At 42.0% G+C, this 26,000-nt stretch overlaps 1 protein-coding gene across 1 annotated transcript in view; it reads right to left on the bottom strand.

Moving 5' to 3' along the window:
- Positions 1 to 26,000, bottom strand: part of DLG2 (discs large MAGUK scaffold protein 2) — a gene marked incomplete at both ends in the record, with an annotated part of 1,048,402 nt that overhangs the window by 890,239 nt on the left and 132,163 nt on the right. The window contains one exon of the mRNA XM_082337994.1: positions 277 to 375. Coding sequence (XP_082194120.1) covers positions 277 to 375 — 99 coding nt within the window. The remainder of the gene's footprint in view (positions 1 to 276; positions 376 to 26,000) is intronic.

The raw sequence follows: 26,000 nt of genomic DNA, 5'->3' as shown, positions 1-26,000 counted from the left end.
CAATCCTGTAGAACCATCACTGATATTAACAACACTTTTACATAAAAATAAAAAATAAATCCTGCCTAGGACAGCATAAAATGCACAGGGCTAGTAACATACAGCAATAAATTGCAGCCATAAGCCTCATTTGAATGTGGCAGTGTACATGCAGTCATTAAGCAGCAAAAAAATTGACTGCAGGAGCTCAAATGCAATATATTCTACACATTTCACCTCCAGCAAAACTCAGCTAAATAAGGATTTCATTCTCCATCAAGTAAGAGTGGACCATACCTTTGTCTTCATGTCTACCACAAAATTTTCAAAAGTCTTGTTCTCTTTATCATGTTCACCACATTGTCCAGATCCTTCTGATCCACTGGAAGCTGCAGACTAAAGAGGGGGGAAAAAATCAAATAAAGTAGCTGAGATGTGCACTATAATTCTATTACACTTAAATGTAAAGATTAGCATGCACATACAAAAGGGTAGCCTGAATTCAGATAAATATCACGCGGCTCATACACAAGATTTTCACCTCAATGTTTTGTTATGCAAAAATTTTCTGGATTTAATCTTATAGCCACTCTCATGGAAGTCTGTGAAAGTCTTAACAGGCTAAATCTACAAGATGATGCTTATCATAATCTGTGGTTGACTTCAGAAGGCATTCAAGGTGCTCTGCAGCTCTCAGCACCAGAACATAGAGATAAGGAAGGAAATCAATGCCCTGCCAAAAAGTCCCATGGACGGTAATGGGGTTCGCATCTAGAGTAGCTGCAGGAATAGATCTCCTGACAGCACCAGCTGAATTACCTGGTTTGTTTTCTCATTTGTAATTCATTACATTCTCCTAAGTGACATATTTTTGAAAGGGTTTCATGCTTGTGTAGTAGCCATATTTGCAAATCTTTTAAATTCAAATGCTCTTTTTTGTTACCTTTCCTTCCTTTACACAGATTTCTATCTTATATTCCTTACAGAAAACCCTCATAAAACGCACAGCATTTTTTCAAATAATATCTTTAATAGAAGATATAGTAAAAGACCATATTTGGTTTTTCAATTTTCCTGCTGGAAATCTAATACATTATTGTAGATTTTGTATTAAGACAATACATATTACAAATTACATCTCTGTTTACAATGCTCTGCCCTGCAAAAATGTGCTCAAAGAGTTAGCTTTTGAATGAAACATGATGACTGCCACTAACTCCACTCTCAGAAAATTTCTGGGCACTTTGCAAGAGCACGAACAGGAAAACAGAGTGAATTCAAACAGAGTACAGTGTCTTGTATCTGTCGGCGCTGAGCGTCACAGACTCTGTGAGTGATTTAAACCCATCCTTTTTTAGCCTGTGCACCAGGAGCGCAGTCAATTTTAACACAAGAGGCAAGAAATTGTTAGCATTTTAAGTAGACAAACCATTGCCAGCAGAACTTAGAAAACAACAAGCCAGTGCCACAGAAAGAGCCAAATCACATCCACATGTGCAAATGTTTTCTCCTCTGATACTAGATTGTTTATTTAGGGCTCCATCCAGCAAAAAACTGAATGCTGGCCCCAACCCAGCCAACTACTTAGGCATGTGCTTTTAACTGCGCTGGAACCAATGGCATTAGTCTTGTGCTCCAGTTAAGAATGTGTTTAAATGTTGGATCAGGCCCAGCAGCTCAGCACTACATGGGGCTGAGCACACAGGACTCCATGCATGTCCTCTCTAAAGTTTTAGCTTCTCTAACATGCTCGGAGAACCATGCATTCCTTCGTCTTGTTTCTTATCACTGGAGGGTGTTGTATATCCCTTGTTTGCAATCTGGAAGGGAGGAAGGAATAGCAAGGCAACCAGGCCAAAATTACGCAGGAGAGCAAGGAACTGAACCCAGGTCTTGCATCTTGCCTCAGAGCCTACAGAAAATCCAAGCAACTCCCTAAACGTTTCTTTCAGGAAGGGAAAATTGGTTTTACAAGGAGCAAAAAAGCAAGCATAAAAATTTTCATGTCATTTTTGCTTTCTTTGAATACCTGACATAAGTGTTTTCCATTGTTATTATTTACAGGCAACAATATAAACTATGCAAATCAATATATTATTTATGTGCTTTAATCATCAAGACCAAACTCTGCCTGATCCTGAGGGAGCTAAGCTTCTGCAACTTCTCAAAAGGGGTTTGGCAATTTTCAGCAGAAACTACAGACTGTATGGTAGCATTTATCAAATGAGTGCAGCTGCAAGATCGGATAAGGAACTTTAGTTTGTTTATATTTTACATATTTTTTTCCTCAAATTTTTCACCATTAGCTGACTCCGATATTTTGAAAGAACATAAAACAATGTCATAAGATGCTATGAAATGTTTCAATTGTTGTCCTTAGGGAAATGGGTCACAGATTAATTGTGAAGAGCAGCAAACGAAGGACATGAGGAGGGTACAAACAGCTCAAGTAAAAGTAATTGTAATAAATCTGGAACATCTCTCTGTCTCAGTGTATTAAGGCTCAATAAGCATTAGCAGAATAATATATGGTCCCCAAACTTGAACAAAGTACACTTTAGCAATCCATTTGAAAACCAATAGTCATTTACTTTCATGTTATGAAATAAACAGGACTGTATAATGCAAGAGGCAAAAAGGATACTTGCTGTGTGTTGTAATAGATTTATTAAAAACTAGCAATCTTGGATCTGAGTCTTTTCTTATTCCTGATTATATACAATCCTCCCTAGGCTGACCAAAAGCCTACGCTGTCTAAAATTATTTGTACGCTTTTGTCATGGTTTAACCCCAGTTGGCAACCAAGCCCCACACAGCCACTCGCTCGCCCTCCCCACCCCAGGTGGGATGGGGGAGAGAATCTGAAGAGCAAAAGTAAGAAAATTCATGGATTGAGGTAAGAATAGTTTAATAATTGAAATAAAATTTTAAAATAATAATAATAATAAACTGTAATGAGAAGGAAAACAATGAGAGAGAGAGGGAACAAAACCCAGGAAAAACAAGTGATGCAACTGCTCACCACTCACCAACCAATGCCCAGCACGTCCCCAGGCAGCAATTGCTGTTCCCTGGCCAACTCCCCCTAGTTTATATACTGAGCATGATGCCATACGGTATGGAATAGCCCTTGGGCCAGTCTGGGTCAGCTGTCCTGGCTGTGCCCCCTCCCAGCTTCTTGTGCACCTGGCAGAGCATGGGAAGCTGAAAAGTCCTTGACCTGTGTAAGCACTACTCAGCAACAACCAAAACATCAGTGTGTTATCAACATTATTCTCATCCTACATCCAAAACACAGCACTATACCAGATACTTGGAAGAAAATTAACTCTATCCCAGTCGAAACCAGGACAACTTTGTATCCAAAAGCTGCCTACTCATGCAAAATGAGTATTTTAGAAACACCTCATTATTCCTGAACCGTGCAGGTCACCATGAGAAGCAGAACTGGCAGCACCAGGGTGACACAGTATGAATGCAGTGGAGCACGTTCACCGTGCTCGTACCTCCTTGTAGGAGGTTCTAGAAATAATGACTTCAAGCTTGAGTTAAAACCACTGACCAAAGTCTACACTTTTTATCAGACACCTGTATCTAGAAGGCTGGTAGTTGGGACAACTCTGTCTTCCTCTTCACAAAAGAAAATGCTATCTTATTCTCTTCAAGTTATCAGAAAAAGAGATTTTACAAGCAAATGTTGCAAAAGTAGACTAAAACCTCACTTGGTAATTTTGCTAACATGGGTAGTAACCATGAGAATTGTAGATCACACCAAAAGCAATCTTCCAATTTTGTGTATAATTAATTCTAATCTATTTAGATTATAATTAACACGGACTATTTAGACTGCAATCTCTTCAGGGCAATGTCTCTCTCATTGTGCAAACTTACAGCATTATTTAAATGTTTATTAATAAAATAGTAATCACATTAGCTACCTTGTTAATTTTATCTAATTTTAACAGTGCTCAGCAAAGCTCTTCTGTGCTTATAACACATCTTTCCTGTAGCTTATTAGGACATGCACAATTGTCACAGTCAACCATCAACAAAATTCGTGCTGATTTTTTTTTTTGCCAAAGTACAGTTATGTATTATGAAAGACTTGTCACTGGTTCCACTTTCAGCAGGCAGCATGTTCCAGCCAGAAGGAGCATCTACCCTCACAGGCAATTATGGCATATGGGGTTTCCAAGATTTCCAACAGGAGGTCTTCCTATAGCAGCCAAACCCTGTAACAGCGGATGAATTCTCCAGTCTATTGTTTAGCTCCAGAATTTATACCTAACACGTAAATATGGGGCACTTGTAACCATCCACAATATTTACCACGTTTACCTCTCAGAGTGAGGCCCAACGTTGGGAATATAAAAAACACGAAAAAAACAAAAAACCATACATGCAAACATTATTTGCTCTTCCATGCTCTTGGATGTTGCTGCCAGGACTTTGGATTTATTTACACGCACACCTGTATGGGATATTTTCTAAGGCACATATTCTACTTTGTGGCTAGAAAATGCTGATCAGCTTTGCAAAGGGACCCGGAGTGCCAGTGGGAGTGTGGGGGAGCTACAGCCCATGAGCCTAAATAAATCTGGAACTGCCTTAGGGTTCAGAGAGCTAATGCACCTTCTCCTACAGCTGGCAGCTTAGGGAATGCTCTCCTGTGTGCTTTTAGAGAAAGAAATTCAAAACAGAAGCTGATCCGAGACCTCTTTTGGTGTTTTGTATCAAGAATCGGTAGCTCTGCTCCAGTCCCATGAGACCCTGTAGATAAATGCCAGCTTGCCCCAAATGATTTACATTAAGAGAGGAAAGGTATAAAAAAAACCCAGTGATCTTTAACTTTTGGATGCCAATATCTGTCAGGAAATCTATCATCTTGGTAATCAAATGCTCCCAGGAATATATAATGCTGAGAGATACTGCTTTTATTTAATTAACTTTTTCAAAAGTAAGCATTTTAAAAAATCATTAGAATATTTAAAAAGCTGCCGGGGGAAAGTAAAATGCAACATGACATATGCTGGAATTATGCATTTTACAGGACACTGATGTAAATTAATTCATTTAGCAGCTATGTTGGAGTAGGAAGCAACCTGAGCTGAACTGAGACGCACAGCAGGGTCTGACACTAGCAAAGAACGCAGCACACCTCTTCGCCAGGGTACAGCCAACCCGGCTCGCGCTCTGCTCACGCCATGTGTGAACTAAAACTGGACGCGAGTCAAGTTCATCCTTTGCTACATGCCAGCAACAGCAAGAACGCCTTCTGCGGCTGTGATCCGTCCACCAAGGGCTGCACCTTTCTGCTGTACCTAGGCAGAGTTGACAGCTCTCCTAAATGTATTGTGAGCATCTCGGTTTTGGCTCCTGCTGCTGACAATCCTGGACTACAAAAAGTTGTACGTCTTGGACAGTTTGTGGGAGACAAAGTGTCGTTGGGAACTTGAAGAATTTTTCCTGCAATGCCATGCAGAGAAATAATCCTAGAGACCATAAAATGTGCTTTTCTTTTTCTGTACCCTGCTAGTCCTATTTCTATGCTTCTTATAGTCCTTATTACAGGAAGAAATGTCATTCAGCATTTTTTTTGGCAGGAATTAACTTTCACCGATATCACAGATGACTGAAAACTCAGACAATCCCAGAGCAGGCCATGCTAGAAACTAAAATCAGACATATAATCCCACAGAAGCCAGGCAGAGATTCATTTGCTTATGATGGGCCTAAATTTCAGTCCAGAAATAATATAGCAGAACTCTCTTGTCCACAAAATCCTTTAAAAAAGAAGGTGCCTAATCAAGTATTTCTGAAGCCCTTTAGAAAAGCATGGTTCAGTATCCCCAGTCAAATTATTTAGTCTTCAGAAAGGATTTTGTTTGCATTTCCACATTAGGGTTTCTGGTTTGTTGTTTGAAGATGTCCAGGTTTGCTCTGCATCACATCAGCTCAGTCTTTGCAGCTGTCTCAAGTCAGGGTGATATTGCAGATTCCTACAAGGTCTTATGGCCAAACCCCATAAGAATGTCACTGCAGTCCCTTCTGCACCAGTCTTCCCAATATGACCAGTAAATGCGAATGGAGAAAAGAAAAATATACATTTGGGCATGGATTTTACTGTACAAATTGCACCACGAGTGTTTGAATTTTTTTTTAATTTATTGTATTTGGAAGTGAGCATAAATATCACAATAATATTTATTTTACCCTGGGGTTTTTACGATTCCACTTTAGCTAATATGGATTCAACCTTTCAGAAGATTTTATGACAGACTTGAGTGTTAGAGCTCAGGAACAACTATGTGGCTGCGGGTTTGTGTTTCAGAAAGGTCAGGATCTGATTTAATGCTGCTCCACCCTCCTGAAAGCAAGTCTTGCTCTCGGTGTGTTTCTGGATGTCAGAACGCCACTAGCAAACTTCACATTTGCTCATCCCCCATACAGATCTGACCACCCGTCTAAAAGCTGTCACCCAAGCTACCAGTTACGGAGTAGTCGCTTTGGCTGGGCTAACACAAAGGCTATACTCAAACCCGATCTGCCTGATTATCCATATCATAATTATCCAGTTGCACTGTGACTCTGGTCTGGGGCAAGACAATTGACTTTCCAGGCAGGAAATTCAGGGAGGGAGGAGACGCTAGCTCATGCTTCAGCTTTTCTCCTCCCAGATAGAGAGTTCAGATGAAGCTGGCTGGAGGCAGTTGGCTCCACAAACTCAAGCCTTGTGACCCACCAGAAGACACACCCAGGCATTTCATCCTGCTGATCCAGGCTCCGTTTCCAGCGTCACTCATGCAGAGCTTTATTTTTAAGCTGGGGTACAAACCAAGGCATTTGTGTGTCTCCTTTTCCAGGGAGCAGAGTGTCGCTAAGGTCACACGGTGGTGGACTATGCCAAGTGCAATGGTTCATACAGCGAGGAGAAACCATGGTGCTGCCCAGTGACCAGAGGCCTTGCAAGAGCTGTTGCTCAGGTACAGTCTCTCCCCTGCTGAGACCTGGCACATCAAATACTGGTGGCTGGAAGGATCTGCTGACCTGCTGCACATGGCAAAGAGGAAAACTGAGCAAAAAGAGCATTGCAAAGATGAACCCTGCTGCAAGGATGAGGAGATAAATGACGGACAGTTCAGCTTCATGAGAATGAAACTCAAAGCATGAGAGCGGGCAGATGGGTTACAGTTTTCAGGCAAAGACTCACCCTTGCTGCAGCTCCATGTCAGACAGCTATCCACATAAGAAATAGAGACAATTAACTTATGTATGGCGGAGTTCTCACCCTGATAGACTTATTTTCCAAAACGTTCTCCGCAACAGTGTTACCAAACACCATAGGGCAAGTTCAGATGCCTCTGAACATGAGAATGAATAAGATGAAAACTTTAAACAAGTAAATGCATTTCCCTCAGCACACTGGGGTTCAGTCAGATCCTGAACTTCATTCTCCCCATTCCTGTACCTTTCAGCCATCAGTCTGCACTTTGCTGGGCATAAAGAAGATGAAATATGAAGAGTAATTTGGGATATTAAAAATCTATTTCTTTCAAATAAAGCAGAAGCTATTACTGAATTCTCCTGAAGGCTGGAGGAAAAGGTCTAGAAAAATTAAAAGGCTGAACATAATTAATGAATGCTCATTTAGAATTGGCTATCATACAACATCTTGGAAGCTAAATTTACAGCTGAAGGGGGCAGGCTGTATGCAGAAACAGGCTCTGGAAGGAGCTCCATGTGCACTATGTCAAGCTGGGGGGGAAGATAGGGAGCTGTGGTTGCAGGGAGGTCCCTTCAAGCATGGAGCAATGACACCTGCCAAAAGCCCCTCCGAGCAGAAAGGTCAGCTGCAGCAAGAATAACATGTTAAAGCACATGGTTTGATTCCTCTTGTGCCCATCTGCATACATTTTATTCATTAGCTTCAGAGGAGTCCCTCTACATTTAAGCCTGTATTAGTGAAATCACAATCTTGCCCTGAAAATACAAGCGGACCACAGCTGGAAGCAAATGCAAATACTTGGAAACAGAAAACAGAAAGTAAGTCATTAATTGTAAGAGAAAACATGACTAATGATTTTAAATTAAATAATATTTGCATGATATTTTAATTAGCAAGGATAATGTTTATTTTACTTACATAGAAGTTCTGAATACATAAATTCCAACCTACATATTTCAGTTGCCATAACAACTTGATACATTTATTCTCTTGTGTCATTTTTTTATTGCATCAGTGCGGCTTTTTTTTTTTAAACAACAAAAAAAACCCCAACTGCTTTCGTTGCTACAATAACACAATATTTTTTAATTGTTCTTTTCACATTTAATGCTTCTTGAAACCAATATACTTTCCTTCCAAAGATGTTCACAGCACTGCATGGGAATTTCACTACCAATTCCAGGGCTCAGTGCTGGGTTTGCCAGAAATCCCAAGGATATGTACAGCCCTGTAGCTCAAACTGCTACTTCAGTGGTCCCCCTTAGGACACTAGTCATATGGCTTGAGGTCAAGATCTTAACAGGAGACCTACACAGTAACAGCCCCCAGTTGGTGCATTTTCCCCTGAAAACCAGAAATAAATTAAATGAGCGCTAGACTCTTCGGAAAGGTGCATAGCTATAGTAGATTTGAGGCAGCAGTGGCAGCAAACATAGCTGGAGAGATGCAAAACATTTAAGTAAACCACTGCAGCGCTCTCCAGGGCAGGAGGATATTACAGAGCAGTGTCCACATTCCATACACAACGGTGTAGCACGTGATGAGCTAGACTTTGCTTTTATCCAGGAGCAGAACCGATTCCTAAACTCTTGGGGCCTCCAAGGAATTGGCTCAAATCTTTTCACAAATCAGGACAAACAAATGGTATCATGATGGGAGGAACAGAGAGGATGAGGGTGGCCTTTCTCCTCCCCACCTCCAGCTAGCTGTGCAGCGTAGCAGCGCCTGCTGCTACCCGTTCACCTTTCCCAGCTCTGCACCCCCACAAATGGACCCATTTCAATTAAATCGCAATTACCTAACTGCTGATGTTGCATTTCTATCTGGTTCCCTGTAACAACCATCATGAGAGAGACTGTATTAATTAATAACAATTATATTAAGGTGCAAGATGAGGAACTGCTTGGTAACCATTGTTCCATACAGCTGGCACGGAGTGACCTCAGATTAGAGATAATAGAGCATTTATGGATGGAATGTTAGAGTTTTTGATGGAAAAGAAGTAGTACAATGGCTTCTGTGGACTGCCGTGGCCTTTGGGGGCATTTCTGCCCCATTTCTCTTCATTTACTGCTAACTATAATAGCCGCTACTTTGGTCAAGGGAGCTATGACAATTGCTTTCAGAGGACTGTATCCCTTTTAGTTCTCAGGAGAACAGGAGTGTGCATATGTGTTATCACACACAGTTTAGGACAAGCTCTAGCACTGTTTTTACTGTGAAAAGCTTCATATCTCTTTTTGCTTATGATCATGCTATTCCTCATTATAAAAATTATATGTAATACATTAGAGTAAGAAAAAAAAATATATAATACAATTATAACAACTACAAATAGGAGAAACACCCAACAGTGCTAAGTACTGCATGATAACCTTGTAGGAAATACATTTAAATAATAAGTCGCTCAGATAATGTGATTGAATTCTGATTTATCTCATGGTGCACTGCAGGTCCATAGCAAATCCAAGAATAGAATCCAGTCTCCTGTCTCCACCACTGGCCCACACAGTGTCTTCCTATTTACACACACCTCCAGAGAAATTACAGAGGCAGAAACTACCCACATTTCACTTGAGATGAAATGTCATGCCCGTTCTTGCCAGAAATGGTGAATTTAAGTCTGTCTACTCAATAGCTGTAATAAAACCAGTCCCATTTTGAGAACAGGACTGATGTGTCATAAAGTGATACTTAGGAAGACCAAAGGTCTTTTACACTAATGCAAGAATATGAAGCCAATATTAAATTAAAAAAAATGCAAAAATCAAAACCCTGGAGAATATCGTAATGACTTTTACTTCTTGAGATAGTTTTGCTTGAAGCATCCTAAACCTTCATATAGAAGAGTATTTGTTTCAGCCAGAGGCATAGGGAGGGGAAGTAAGCAGTGGCTGTCATTACAGTGGCAGGCTGCCTTGCTACGTCATGGCTGCTGAGCTACACAATCATATATACTCATGCTGACATGCAAAAATACTGCAGCTAAACAAAACCTTCGGCGAAACGCAGTGCCACCTCTTCACTCAGCTTCCCTCCTACAGAGCATTACAAAATGCTTCACACTGATATATATATATATATATATATAAAAGAGGAAAAGTACTCAAAAGGTAAGTTAATTGGAATGACTCAGGTCATTAAACTGTAGAATACGTCATCACACTCCCTAAATGTTGATAAAGAGACAACGATGTGAAGTGAAAGGGAAAACAAAAATTCCCTAAATATTTTGCAGAAAGTTGGGGCTCTACAGATCTCCCAGAGAATTTCCTTTGTGACAACTGTCACGAGCTAAATGCCGGGTAAGAATCTGCCACTGCCTAATGGAGAGATGGCAGAAACTTGTGCTTTCATATGAAGACTCCAAGAACTATTAACACTAGCCACTGACCAAGGTTATTAAAAAATGATGGACCTTACAGGGATTTCAGCTTCTGTGAGCTTGAGGTTACAGAAGCACAGAAGTGTAAGGGCAGCTGTAGCTGCATTAAATAAACATCATTGTGAACTGCATCGTGAGAAAAGGAGCAAACGCTTCATGTACCAGGCAATGCCAAGGGTGGTGGGGAGGAAGTCTCCTAGTCCATAAAATGCTCCTGCCATGCATACTGCCCTATGTAGCCCATATGGTTTATGCATGTCCCCCTTGGGTTCCTACAGGGACCAGGAATCCTCCAGAACGCCAGCTGAAACTGATATTTCTTTACTTGAGAAACAGTGCCCTTGTCACAGCTCAGTGACACCGAGGTCTAGATGACACTATCAGAAGGGGAGCCTGGATGAGGCAATAAATTCAGTCTCATGAAAACTGTCTCTGACTCTGCAACACCTCACACTAAAGCTGTCTGCTCCTTGATGCACTTGAAATGTGTCTAGGCAGTTCAATAAGTCTTTCTCCTTTTTGTACCTACCTTTGAGGTGGCTGGCCCGGGTTGAGATATACATATAGGCTTGGAGGAATGGCAGATGAAAAACTTATTTGAAAATACTTAAAAATATTTTCACTGTTGATGAATAATTGCTTGGAACATCCCCAATCACCTGTATGTACTAGTTACTCTATAACCTCACTTCTCGTTAGCAGGGGCTCAAATTCCAATTTTGTTTGTATTCAGAAGCTCATAAAAACCCTGATGTTTGTTAATGTCAACAGCACACAGCTCTGTGTGCTATTCTTTATATGTAGCCCAGTCTTTCCAACATATTGCATTACTACCAGGTCAATCAACTTTGCATTTTGCTAGCTTATAAACACAGCTGAAGTTAAGCAAGATCATCTGCTTGACACTTTTTTGTGCAGTACTTAGTAAAACAGGGTTCACAAGAGGTGTCCCTAAAAGAGATGGACAATTCTAATATTGCACTTTTAAGGGCTACTGGCAAAAATGCAGTTTCTACTATTAAGACAAATATCTGCAATCAGTGATGTCATTTCACAGTTTGGAAACATCACACTGCCTGTTTTCTCAGCTATGGTTAACTAGGAATCTTCTTCCATATATTTGTGACCAACAACCTGGTCGCGATTCACAAAGACAACCCAAGCCTTCGCCATATTTTGGCTGGGCTGCAACAAAACACTGTGAAGCTGGCTGCAAAGTCTCTTGTTTTCCCAAGTTCCCTACGCCTTGAACAGAAAACTGCAGCACTTCCCTCTGGTCAGCATTGAGCAAGGCTGTCCGGACAGTCCTCCCCTCTCTGTGATGGCTCTACATAAAACAGAGCATCGATACAAGGAGTTTTTTGGTCCTTGTCCAAGGGTAAGGAGATCAGCACAAATTGCAAGCAAAGAGAAATATATGACAATTTTAATCCTCAAAAATAACGGAAGTGTCCGCTGTGAACGCAAAGCTAAGTGTGTCTGTCAGGCACATTCCCTAGGTGGGAACAAAAGCAAGGAAGCCAACTAAGTAGGAAAGTGATACTGAATTAAGAAACAGCATTAAGAAATACACCCAGAACTGTAGAAGATGGACTGTTTCAGGGAACAATGTAGTCAGCATCCTGAATACTGAAAGCTCTAGTTACAGGCTTGCTGCTGACCTAGCATAGATACCGTTGGGTACCCTGGGAGCATTTACTGTCAAAAAAGTACAAGATATCTCATAAAAAGAATAGTGATTACGTAAGTGGATGCATATGTCTGTCATGAATCTTCCTATTCCTTAGGAAGAGACAAAGTTGTCTGTTTTGTTACCTCTGGGTTTCTACAAACTACCACAACACCAAAAAATGTGTGAGAGAAGACACCAGCCTGACGTAATGAATGACCTGAAATCTCTCAGCAGACCTCTTCTCATTGTGATTAACAAATTCCAAATCACGCAGATCAAGCTTGTTTTAGTGGTTCATTAAAACAATAACAATTTCATAGTTACCATTGCTGTTTCCACCAGAGTTTCAAAAGCCGCCTTCTGAGAACGTGGACTTCAGATCCACTATGTCTGTTACTCCTAATTTAATTTTTTTTCCAGCTTGCACAGCAGCTGTTTGCCTTGTCTCTTCTCAGAAAGAGACACCTTGACTACCTGAAAGTACTGAGCTAAATATATATATATATATGTGCGTGTGTGTGTGTGTGTGTGTATACACACACACATTGACAGGGCACAGCGTTTCAGAAAACCAGGTAGGCTCCCCTACACTCATGCAAAGAATTGGAGGGCCTGGGAAACCTTCATCGCTTTGGTTTGTCCTTTCACAGCAAAGGAACTTTATGCAGCTGCAACAATGAACTGAACACCACTACTGGGGTTATAACTATGTTGTAACAAGGCTGACCTCTTGACAGAAAAGCAGAAGCAGCCATACTACCAGCCAAGCGGCAGCTGGAGTGCCGAGATCATGCACAGGCACAGAGAACCATCAGTGGGTTCAAGCATTTTTCCCCATCGGCGTTGTGTAGGTCTCTGCAGGCTGACGAAATTGTGAGATTCAGCTAACCTGACATTTTTTAAACATGAGATAATTGAAGGTGTATTAAAAGTTCAGTTTCAGAACTCAGCTGTAAAACTCGTTTCCTGGGGTTTGGGGGGGAAGAGGCACCTCACAGAGGTGCGAGGCTGCAGATATCCAGCCACAGATTACATCTCCTTTGTGCTACTACATGGGGGTTCTGCTCTGAAAAACTCTCTGTTTCAGTTCAAGATGACAGAAGTTGGAGAAACATGAGCAAACAGTGGGACAATATTGATCAGCAGATCATCATCATATCAGGAATGATTGCTATGGCTGCCAGCACCTCTCTTTTGGGACAAACCACAATTTTAAAGATGAAATGAAATAGTCTTACAGCTCTTTCTGAAAAGCTCCTATACACGGGAGGTGGCAATATCAGGAAAGTTCCTCACTGAATATGTCATGAAGAGCTGAGGAAGCAATGTAAAATGTAAAGTGGAAAATGTACAAGCTGAAAATGCATAAAGTCCTGTGATTCTAGTCATGTCATCTGTAACTATATTATACATATAAAATGTGGAGAGAAATTATATTTTCAAGTTGACAGCTTCCCTTTAATTTCCCAGGCTGTTGCATTTGGGATTGTGTTTACTATTTGTTAAAACCTGCAAGTACCTGTTCCAGTTTATAAAAAACTAAACAAAGTAGGAAGAATATTTTCTCTTACATATATATATTTACCTTACTGAGCAAAGATATATGCACCTATCCAAGAAATCACTCCCAGGGTGATCTTTATATGATCCAGAAGTCTTGGGGTGATATCTTTCTTTATTCTTGGGAACTATTTAAGAAGCATTTTAATAAAGAAGTATTGGTAGACTGCAGAAATATATAATGGGCTCTTAAACCTCTCTATGGAGACCTATGTCCTTTGCACATGGAGGGCAGTGAATTCTCTTGCTTAGTTGTTCAGATTGGTGAATGATCAGAGTTAATAAATGTGTAAGTGAGACAAATTGCTCTGAAATATTTTTAGAGTGAAACTTAACTAGAATAGATTTGTCCCTGAATATCAATTTTACAGAACCCTTACAGTTTTACAGGGCAAAGAACTATATTTTTAAGAGTTGATGTATTTGTTTTTGCAGGTGGTTAAAATATAACTTCTCAGAATCTTATTAGAAACAATGAATTATATCGCATACTCTTCAGAGGAACTGCTAGCTTGTGGTAGAAGCCTGTTGGAACACGCCGATATTTTTATATAGGTAATTTTTTCAGATTACTCTGGTATGACAACAGCCCTTGTTAAAACATATCATGTTTTAGAAAAATTATTTTAGAAAAAATAAGTTAAAATTGCAAGAGCTTTTTGTTAAGTGATATTTTCATAGTATCTTTAACTACTAGATATATCATTTTTGACCTTGATACACAGAAGTGGAATTTACACCATAGTCTGACCTCAATGCTTATCAAAATAGAGACTCATTGCTTAATTAAAAGTTTGGCTGATTCTGTATGCCGGTTAATATTCAGGCACATTTTCATTGGGGAAAATTATTGTTTCTGGTCCCTAGCAGCTGTTCTGGCCTTCTCCCAATCCTCTGCAGATGTAATAACAAATCCCAGATCAGAAAACTGCCTAGAGGTTGTTTGATAGCCGTATTATATAAATGTGAAAAAAAATAAAAACAAATAAACCTGCTGTGATGGGTGTGACTCTTTCATCATTGCTGATCTGGTTTAGTTTGTTTAATGCTGAGATCCCGGTTCTGTTCTCCCTCCCACCAATGTCAGTAGAAAACAATTATTAAACTAAGTCAACAATTATTAAACTAAACCAAATCTTCCTGTCAGAAAGGACCTATCAGACCTGTGACTCCTCTAAACTCTCATGCAAAGCACACCAATGTGAAGGTGATGTTAAAATAAAAGTGAGGGGCAACAAAGGAAAAGGCTTTTTATGTGATCATGGCTAAGTCTATGCAAACACAAGGAGATGGCAAAAGCAGAATGATGTCTAGTTCCAAGACTTGACCAGTGGGACAGAAATTGTGTGTTTAGAGGGTGGCGTGATACGCACGTTGCCCTACTCTCAGCATCACGACTTCATCAGAAAATTCTCCTGTAGGGATTTGGGATATGGAGGCCAGAATACTGCACTCTGGAGCGTTTCTGTCCACAGGATAACACTGTTCTGCATACATACAACTTCTTGGTTTAAAAAACATTGGCCTGACCACATTAAAAACACACTCAGAAGCAACTCTAAAGTGACATTTAACAGACGCGCTGGCACTCAAGTTATTGACAAGCTACAGAACAAATAACAAATTTATAAATAGAGACCCAGCATGGATACCCAGTATGGGTAAGACATTTAGCTGCAGCTAGTCATAAATAAGGTTTTTAATAAACACAGTGACTTTGCAGTTACCCGTTTCTAAACATTAGTCAAAACATTTGAGAAGGCAAGTGTATAAAATAATCTCTGCAAGTAAAGCATACCTTGTTAATGCACAGAAAATAAAATTGCAAAGTTATTGCATAAAAAACCAACCACGAAGCCAAGCTTCAGCATTGTTGTTAAACAATTATCTAGTCATGGCTGTTACACATCCTTGGGTGCAAAAGGGACACGACTAGCAAGACACGAACCAAGATGTCACCTATACCATATCCTTTAAAAAGACTGCTGCCTTCTTGAAGGAGAACTTCGTGCCAAGTAGAATTACATAGGACTTGGCTCTGGTACAAAATCAACCCACAGACACAAACTGCATTTGATCAGATAAACGTATGCTGTAGGAGCTAATTCTAATGAAGAAACAGACACATAAAACTGAATGTTTTGAGCCCTTCTAATGAAACATTATGGTTGATCATACCTAATGACTCTTGCATATTAAGTATAATCACTTAAACAGAATCCGATTTGGCTCCTGGGAGTAAAGCAAGCCATACAAATTAAGCTGTACCCAGTTACAAAGAAAGAAAACAAACAAAAATCCAGAGAAGAGACTGAATTTTTATACGCACTTATAGACGTGTCTTGCAGGTCCACGTTTTTTTAGACAAGCTGTTAGTGTGAAACAGATTAATGGTTTGATAATTGCTCCAGGCAGAAGATTTTTAAATAAGGGTTTTACTGTTGGAAATTTTAACAAGCCAGCACTTAAAGGACAGAGAAGTAATTACAATGTTTATAATAGCTGGGTACAAGGATAGCAGACATTCCTGAAGCAAGCAGAAATAAGAGGATTCATTTTGCACGCTGCAATTGGTTGCCTTTGCAAAATGAGCCTCTAAACATAAGAGATGCGTGGAACAACAGGAATTAAATGAAGAACTGAAATCTTTGGGGACCATCTCACACTGCGCTGAATGTAGATTGTGCATGTGAGATCGGTGTGTGATGACCAAACTTGCACAGTAATTGCAAATGATTCTCGTTCAATATGCTAAAAGTATCTGCACCATATGCCCTATAAGTAAATAGTCTTTCCATGCTACAATACAGGGACAAGCAGACCTTCAGCTACCAGATTTATATGTAAGCGCAACAGCAGAGTGTTCTTTTCCTTCACCTCAATTTTCCATCTCAATAAAGGTCAAAACACTGCTGACCAGAAATAAGCAGCACCGGAGACCAAACTAATGAAAACAGAGGTTAAAACAAGGGTAAATTTATGTCTTTTAATGAGTGTCTGGAGATGAGCACAAGCCTGTAGCTTCAAGCAGTGTTATTATTGCCATAGCTAAAGAGCAATTCAATTTTTGTTTTACCAGATGGATACCTCCATCTAGGTACTTTTATGTTCTCCATTATTGTATTTTCTGAGCATCTCACAGTTTTAATTGTATCTATCTACACAACATTTAAGCGAGAAGCATCCTTTATCTAGTGACTGTTTAACGCAGTGCAGAGAGTCCAGGGAGGGAAGAATACTTTTTCCCAGGCAAGTGACCATCTGCGAAGCCCAGGAGCTGGGCTCAGACCCACACACCCGCTCTCAGACTCCAGTAACCCGCTAACTCAGCTGCACAGTTGCAAAGCTTTGACAGCAGAGATGGAAAGTACCTTTCCCCAGCCTTAGCTGGAACTGGGTAGGGTGAGAGCACCCTTCTGAGCAGTGGAAAAACCTGAATTTAAACCACTTCCAGCCAAATCCCTATCTCACATTTCCTAGGAGTGAAAAGAAATCAGTCTTATCTCTCCAACAGGGACAATTTCAGAGCCCTAATTTCAAGAAAACTCTTGCAAGCTGTGAATGCTGTTCTTATAAAGCTTAGTCCAAAGAAGTAACAAAGCTCTTTGGCAAAGGTGAAATTGCAGACAAACCCTGTCTTCGTGATTTTCAGCAGCAGATTGGGCACATCCCCAATTAGCATGCTAGCTGCAGTGAATACCACGCTGAATGTTTATAAAATAAGGTAATGCTGAGTTTCCCATCACTGGGCACTTTCTGTATTTCTAGTCCAAATAAATTAAGATTAGACTTGCAAAACAGCTAAAGTGCCCGTTATACAGGCTTGCCCTTTTCTAACTCTTCCCTGCACATCTGTTCATGGCCCCTGTTGGAAGTCGGGTACCAGGTTACATGGGCAAGATAATTGTTGCTTGGTTTAAGCCAATGCAGGTGCTCCAGAGGCACGTTACCTTTGTAGTGTCAGCTCTCCACAGCCATGTTCTTAAAGTAGCTACCTGGCATTTGTTTGTTCCCAAAATGAGCTGGTCTGGATCATATCAATCAACTCAATGTCTAAGCCCTGACAGCATCCACAAACCACATGTTCCTGGTGTACCTTTACAACCTGCTCAGTTAGGTGATCTCCAAACACACTTTCTCCCCCATGTGCCACCAACCGTCCCGCTGAACACAGCATCCTGCATCCCCTAAATGCAGTTTGAGAGGAATGAATGCATGGCTCCTGTGACAGTGCCTTACACACCAGGCATTTGGAGTGGGGTTCTTAATATTTTCTGTTAAATTCTCCCTCTTCCAGATTGGAATATACATGGTGGTGACAACAGGGAGGTGGAGAAGAGTTGAGAGAAAACAGGGAGAAGGGCTTTGCATCTGTGGCTCTTCAACACTGATGTTTGGGCACTTGCTGGGGACAGAGGATTCCACCCTTGGGTATGCCAAAGAAGACAAAATATGCCATACTTTAATACTCATCAGAGCAATAATAATTATAAACTAGGCTATATATTCATGTGTCAGCACTCTGTCCCAATAAATATTTAATTATTCCATATAAATTGGCAACACCCCAACAAGAAAAAGCGATGTAATACCTGCCAGCATAATGCTTAGTGCACTCTCATGAGTGAGAAGAGAAGCACTATCAGCTCCTCTCTGGTCAAGAAGGGAGCTGAATATGGATTTCCACACCCTTGAAAAACACCCTAACCAAATAACTTCTTCATAAGGAAAATTGTATGAGCAGTGCCTTTACACATGTTGCAAGAGAAGTCTAGCTATGGTCTTATTTCCAGAAAAGAGATCATGATTCTGAACCTTAATTGGGATAAGGTACCAATATCTTAATGAGGCAGATTTTAAGGGAATGATGTCTTGCCCCATTTTTGGAATTTATTATAGCTGTGTTCTGGTTTTTGTGGACCTTAGCCCTGGACATCAATTTCTTCCTATGCAGTGCACCACAAGATATGGTCCTTAACTGATATCTGGACATGGTGAGATACCTCAGACACTAATTCTCAGTTCCCTTCTGTGATTCAGTTCTTCAGTCCTCCTCTCAAACCTCACATACAGTCCTTCAGGAAGTACCCAAAACAGCAAGGAATTAAAACCTGCAGTTCCCAAATCCTGAGTTAGTATTTTCACTAATAAACAAATCTTGCAGAGTAGTTTCCAGGATTTTTTTTTTTATATACATGGAGATACAGAGATCTAGAGAGAGATATAGTGCCTGTGCTGTCAAGACTAATTGCCTTCCACAGTGCCGCAAGGCTTTTTGTTTTGGAAACTAAAATATTTCATACCTCTAAGTACAGCTCATTTGAGAAGAGTGTAAGCCACTAAATATTTTCTTTCCCAAAAGGCCAGATTTTTCATTAGGACCCAGCATTTATTGTTACATGGGCATATTACCTAAAATGACAACACTGCTGAGGAAGAGCAGGTCACAAAGGTTATTTTAAAAGAGGGAGAGAAAGAAAGGCAGAGAAGCTGGAAGCTCCTGTCATTATATATGATTAGTTAAACACATGTTTAAGTGCTTTTTGGAACAGGGGTGAATAAACTGTTCTCCATGTCTACTGTGAATGGAACAAAAACTAATGGGTTCTAATTGCAGTTAGAGAAACTCCAGTTTCTCATCAGGAAAGACTTTCTATCAGTGAGGGAATAAGTTACCTGGAGAAGTTGTTGACTCTCCACCGTGGGAGGTTTTAAAGAACAGATTAGACAAACATATGTCAGGAACATTTCTAATACAGTTGACCTGCCCCAGGGCAAGAGCATGGACAACACGAATTTTTTCAAGGTCTTCTTCAGAACTATATTCTAGAGTTCCTACATCATAACTAATATGTTGGACTTTTTCATTTATTACCTGATATGTCACATTCCCTGCTTGCTGTATGCATATATGAAACAAATAAAAGCCTTCACAAGCAGAGCCCAGTAAACATTTTCAGTGAATAGTGAACTTGCCCCAAATAGTTTCATTGATTCTGAAACTATCCACCAATTTAAGTTGATTTTGTCAAGTTGAATTTACAGGAGGGAAAACAACAGAGATTGATTCACACCGCCCCCCCCCCCCCCCCCCAAAAAAAAAAAAAAACCAAAACCAAACCAAACATTCATATATATTCTTCTTTCTTCCTTTTTTGCTAACACCCACCCACTGAAATTATTTTGGTCTATGGTATTTACAGCTCTGCCAGATACATTGCCACATATACTTAGTTTCTGTACAGGGTGAAATGCAATAATAATATGATGATAGGTAATGATGCATTTTGCATCTGGAAACATTAATATCACTTATCATTCTAATAACCAACAAAGCTGTTAATGGTGGAATAAGCATCACCAAGGACGTGGTGTTTAAATGCATAGGCCATTAGAACATGCATAAACCATAACATTTATTGATTTCATTGCAGGGTCAGTACCTGAACAGCACAGAGTTTAACTAGAAGCATGCAAGTAAAGGAACCGGGGAGAAAAAAAGCAGCAGTAATTATCACTGAACCCTAACACATTAAAGAAGCTGAAAGAAGAAGTAGCAAGACTGAAGAGTATCAGAGAGTGTGAGGGGGGATAGACTGGTGGAGCCACTCCCTACCATCCCTGAGATGAGCAAGACAGATAGAAGCATCAAGGGAAGGAGAGGCTCCCCTTACCCTCTTGCCACCAGGCAGAAGGAAGGGACCCAAGAGAGGGAGGGGGATGGAAACAGATCCCTGCTCGGCACAGGAGGTGAATCCTCTCCCAGCCAACCTTGCCCCCCCAGGTGCCCTTACACAATAGGTATGAGGCTCTGGAGCTTGAGGGCCAGGAGGATGAAGATGCGGACAGTGATCCATCCAAGGGGTTGACTAGGGAGAACCAGTCAGCCCCACGCATTACAACGGCCACTGGTAAGAAGGAGAAAAAAAAAAAAAAAAAAAAAAGAGAAGGGTAATTGTCATAGGCGACTCCCTTCTGAGGGGAACAGAGGGCCTGATCTGCTGACCGGACCCATCCCATAGGGAAGTCTGCTGCCTCCCTGGGGCAAGGATAAGCGACATTACCAGCAAGCTCCCTAGGCTGGTAAAATCGTCCGATTATTATCCACTATTGGTTGTTCAGGTTGGCAGTGATGAGGGAGCTGATAGAGGCACAAAGACGATCAAAAGGGACTTTAGAGAACTGGGGCGATTACTTGAAGGATCAGGAGCGCAGGTAGTGTTTTCCTCCATCCCGTCGGTAGGCGGGAGGCGTACGGAAAGGAACAGGAAGACCCAGCTCATTAACACGTGGCTCAGAGGCTGGTGGCAGCGGTGGAATTTGGGGTTTTCAGTCATGGGGCAGTTTACATGGCACCAGGCTTGCTGGAGTCAGATGGGGTTCACCTGTCGCAAAGGGGGAAAAGGATTCTGGCTCAGGAGCTAGCAGGCCTCATTGAGAGAGCTTTAAACTAGATGCGAAGGGGCAAGGGGATAAAACCAGGCTTGCTAGGGATGAGCCTAGGGGTGGCATGCCTGTGTTGGAGAAGAGATCAATAGCCCAACTGAAGTGCGTTTCCACCAATGCACGCAGCATGGGCAATAAGCAGGAGGAGCTGGAAGCCATTGCGTGGCAGGAAAACTATGATGTGGTCGCCATCACGGAAACATGGTGGGATGACTCGCACAACTGGAGTGCTGCAATGGATGGCTACAAGCTCTTTAGAAGGGACAGGCAAGGAAGGAGAGGTGGTGGGGTAGCCTTGTACGTTAGAGAGTGTTTTGATTGTCTAGAGTTCAACGAAGGTAATGATAAGGTTGAGTGCTTATGGGTAAAGATCGGGGGGAAGGCTAATAAGGCAGATATCCTGGTGGGAGTCTGTTACAGACCACCCAACCAGGATGAGGAAACAGACGAAGTATTCTACAAGCGGCTGGCTGAAGTCTCACAACCTCTAGCCCTTGTTTTCGTGGGAGACTTCAACTTACCAGGTATCTGCTGGAAATAAAACACAGCAGAAAGGAAGCAGTCTTGGAGGTTCCTGGAGTGTGTGGAAGATAACTGCCTGACGCAGCTGGTAAGCGAGCAACCAGGGGAGGTGCCCCGCTGGACCTGCTGTTTACGAACAGAGAGGGCCTGGTGGGCGATGTGGTGGTCGGAGGCTGTCTTGGGCTCAGCGACCATGACGCAATAGTTTTCGATTCCTGGAGAAGTAAGGAAGGGGGTCAGCAAAACCGCTACCCTGAACTTTAGAAGGGCAGACTTTGGCCTGTTTAGGAGTCTGGTTAGCAGAGTCCCTTGGGAGGCAGTCCTGAAGGGCAAAGGAGCCCAGGAAGGCTGGATGTTAGTCAAGAAGGAAGTCTCAAAGGCCCAGGAGCAGGCCGTCCCCATGTGCCGCAAGTCGAGCAGGCGGGGTAGAAGACCGGCCTGGCTGAACAGAGAGCTTTGGCTGGAACTCAGGAAAAAAGGAGAGCCTACCGCCTTTGGAAGAAGGGGCAGGTGACTCAGGAGGACTACAAGGATGTTGTGAGGTTATGCAGGGAGAAGATTAGAAAGGCAAAGGCCCAGCTAGAACTTAAACTGGACACCGCCATTAAAGATAATAAAAATGTTTCTACAAATATATCAGTGACAAAATCAGGGATAAGATAAAAATAAGATAAGATAAAAAAAGATCAGGGAGAATCTCCATCCTTTGTTGGATGCGGAGGGATACATTGCCACGAAGGATAAGGAGAAGGCTGAGGTGCTTAATGCCTTCTTTGCCTCAGTCTTTAATAGTCAGACTGGCCATCCTCAAGGTTTTCAGGCCCCTGAGCTGGGAGATGGAGATAGGATGCAGAATGAAGCCCCGGCTGTCGAAGAGGTGGCAGTCACCGACCTGCTCCTCCACCTGGATGCCCACAAGTCCATGGGGCCAGACAGGATCCACCCGAGGATACTGAGGGAGCTGGCAGAGGAGCTTGGCAAGCCACTCTCCATCATTTATCAGCAGTCCTGGTCAACCGGGGAGGTCCCAGATGACTGGAAGTTCGCAAATGTGATACCCCTCTACAAGAAGGGTTGGAAGGAGGATCCGGGGAACTACAGGCCTGTCAGCCTGACCTCGGTGCCGGGGAAGGTCATGGAGCAGATCATCTTGAGTGCCATCATGTGGCACGTGCAGGACAACCCGGGGATCAGGCCCAGCCAGCATGGGTTTATGAAAGGGAGGTCCTGCTTCACTAACCTGGTCTCCTTCTATGACAAGGTGACCCGCTTAGTGGACGAGGGGAAGGCTGTGGATGGTGTCTACTTGGGCTTTAGTGAGGCCTTTGACACAGTCTCCCACAGCATTCTCCTGGAGAAGCTGGCTGCTCATGGCTTGGATAAGTGCACTCTGCGCTGGGTTAAAAACTGGCTGGACGGCCGAGCCCAGAGAGTGGTGGTGAATGGAGTCAAATCCAGTTGGCGGCCGGTCACGAGTGGTGCTCCCCAGGGCTCAGTGTTGGGGCCGGTCCTGTTCAACATCTTCATTGATGATCTGGATGAGGGGATTGAGTGCACCCTCAGTAAGTTTGCAGATGACACCAAGTTGGGTGGAAGTGTCGATCTGCTGGAGGGCAGGAAGGCCCTGCAGAGGGACCTGGACAGGCTGGATCGATGGGCCAGAGCCAACTGTGTGAGGTTCAACAAGGCTCAGTGCCGGGTCCTGCACTTGGGGCACAACAACCCCATGCAACGCTACAGGCTGGGGGAGGAGTGGCTGGAGAGCTGCCTGGCGGGAAAGGACCTGGGGGTGTTGGTCGACAGCCGCCTGAACATGAGCCAGCAGTGTGCTCAGGTGGCCAAGAAGGCCAATGGCATCCTGGCTTGTATCAGGAATAGTGTGGCCAGCAGGACCAGGGAGGTGACAGTGCCCCTGTACTCGGCACTGGTGAGGCCGCACCTCGAGTCCTGTGTTCAGTGTTGGGCCCCTCACTCCAAGAAGGACATCGAGGTGCTGGAGCATGTCCAAAGAAGGGCAACGAAGTTGGTGAAGGGTCTGGAGCACAAGTCTTATGAGGAGCAGCTGAGGGAGCTGGGGTTGTTTAGTCTGGAGGAGATTGAGGGGAGACCTTATTGCTCTCTACAACTGCCTGAAAGGAGGCTGTAGCAAGGTGGGGGTCGGTCTCTTCTCCCAAGTAACGAGTGATAGGATGAGAGGAAACGGCCTCAAGCTGCGCCAGGGGAAGTTTAGGTTGGATATGAGGAAAAACTTCTTCACCAAAAGGGTAGTCAGGCATTGGAACAGGCTTCCCAGGGAAGTGGTTGAGTCTCCATCCCTGGAGGTTTTTAAGAGAAGGGTAGATGTGTTGCTTAGGGACATGGTTTAGTGGTGGACTTGGCAGTGCTGGGTTAACGGTTGGACTTGATGATCTTAAGGGTCTTTTCCAACCTTAATGATTCTACGATTTTGTTAATTCCGTGTTTGTAGCCATGGGGTGCTATGTGGCGTCATTCACACTAATAATTTGGATGCAACTCATTCTGGCACATATGGTGAGCTAATATATTCCCCTGACTTCTCTTACTTTTGCAAAAGCCATTCAAAATTACAGTCTCTGAGCTTGGGAAACATCTTTCTTCTGAGGCACTCCCTGAGAAGGATGGGAGATTATAGGAGAGGTTGTGACCCTTTCATTTCTCAATCAATGAAGATCCAGTCCCAGTACGCTATAAGATCTAGCATCAGTTTGTTACAAACCACTACAGTGGTCTCAGATGCCAGGTGAGAGAGTTTAGAGGCCAGCCATCTCTGTGTGGCAAATTTGTACACTATTGCAAACAACAATCTAAAAACTTTTCTGTTACCTAAAAGTTTACACTTTTGGAAAAGCAAATGCATCAATACAAAGGAGGGCTCATAGGATACCTGACCCGGACAGTGAAAGGTGTTTTCCTTTTTTATCAACAATTACGACTGGAACAAAAATACAGAAAAAGAACCAATTTATATAGAAAATTAACATATAGACAGCCAAGGAAGGTTTCAAGAGGAAGGCGTGAAAGGGGAATGGCCTCTGGACTAAATGATCATACTTGGGCTTTTATTGCAGAGGAACACTGCATGAAAGAGAGAAGGTTTTTTCTTTCCACATTTCGGACATGTAATTGAGGATGGAAAAGGAAAGTACAAAAACACCAGTTCCCACAAGGAACAAACCATGAATAAAAATTTGTGATGTATTAGATTATCCAGTTACATTTTTCATAGGGCAATTTCTCATAGAAAGCAAAGTACTATATTCGATTTGTACAGCAGCTGGTACATTCAGCATGTGCTAATCAGTTCTGACTCGGAACTGCTGATAGTATGTTGTGCTGTTGAAAGGAAAAAAACCAAAAGCCTACACTTCTAGTCTGTTTTGCCTGCAGTTGGGCCCTTAAAACATATATAGGTATGATTTTTAAAGGCACTAAACACTTTGTGCACCCATTAGACTGATGAAATTTGTGAATTTGAAAATCATAAAGGTTGGAAAAGACCCTTAAGATCATCGAGTCCAACCGTTAACCTATCACTGCCAAGTCCATCTATACCATGTCCTCAAGCACCACATCCATCCGTTCTTTAAATACCTCCAGGGATGGAGACTCAACCACTTAAAATGAGAGTATCCTGGACTCTGACTGCCAGCACCCTGGCTTGAAATGGTTATTCTAGTTTCTAAGCAATAGTTTTCTATTGCTTTGCTTTAAATCAGAACATCATTTTCATCAGAGGAGCAAAGTTTGGAGTTAGCCCTATATATTCTATTATTCTCAGCATAGAATTTGGAGGTTAAATTCCCCTGGACAAGACCTGCAGCACACCTCCTAGACAGCAATGAGTTTAAGGAAGATAGGGTTGAGGGTCAAATACTTTGATGAGGCCAGAATGAAGAGAGAGTCTGTAATCCACTGTCTTTCTCAGGTGCTTCAAGAGATAACATGCTGGAATACACTTTCACCATTTGAAAGCATATAGCTTTATGCAAAAAAAGAAAAAAAAAAAAAAGACAGATTAGCTAGCTGTGTCTTCAAGCTGGGACTCAAATGTTAAATCATTCATGGGATATATCCTACATTAATGTTAAGACTCATTTGTTCTGATTTCACTCAAAATCAGAATGCTTGTTCTCATTAATTCTGCAAGCTTCTTTTGCTAATTAATTTTTACAATGAATTTCTTCATTTCT

This window comes from Platalea leucorodia, assembly GCF_965183815.1.
Source record: "Platalea leucorodia genome assembly, chromosome: 2".
NCBI classification, from domain to species: Eukaryota; Metazoa; Chordata; class Aves; order Pelecaniformes; family Threskiornithidae; genus Platalea; species Platalea leucorodia.
The sequence above is the reverse complement of the archived record's forward strand: the minus strand, read 5'-3'. Positions and strand labels throughout refer to the sequence as shown.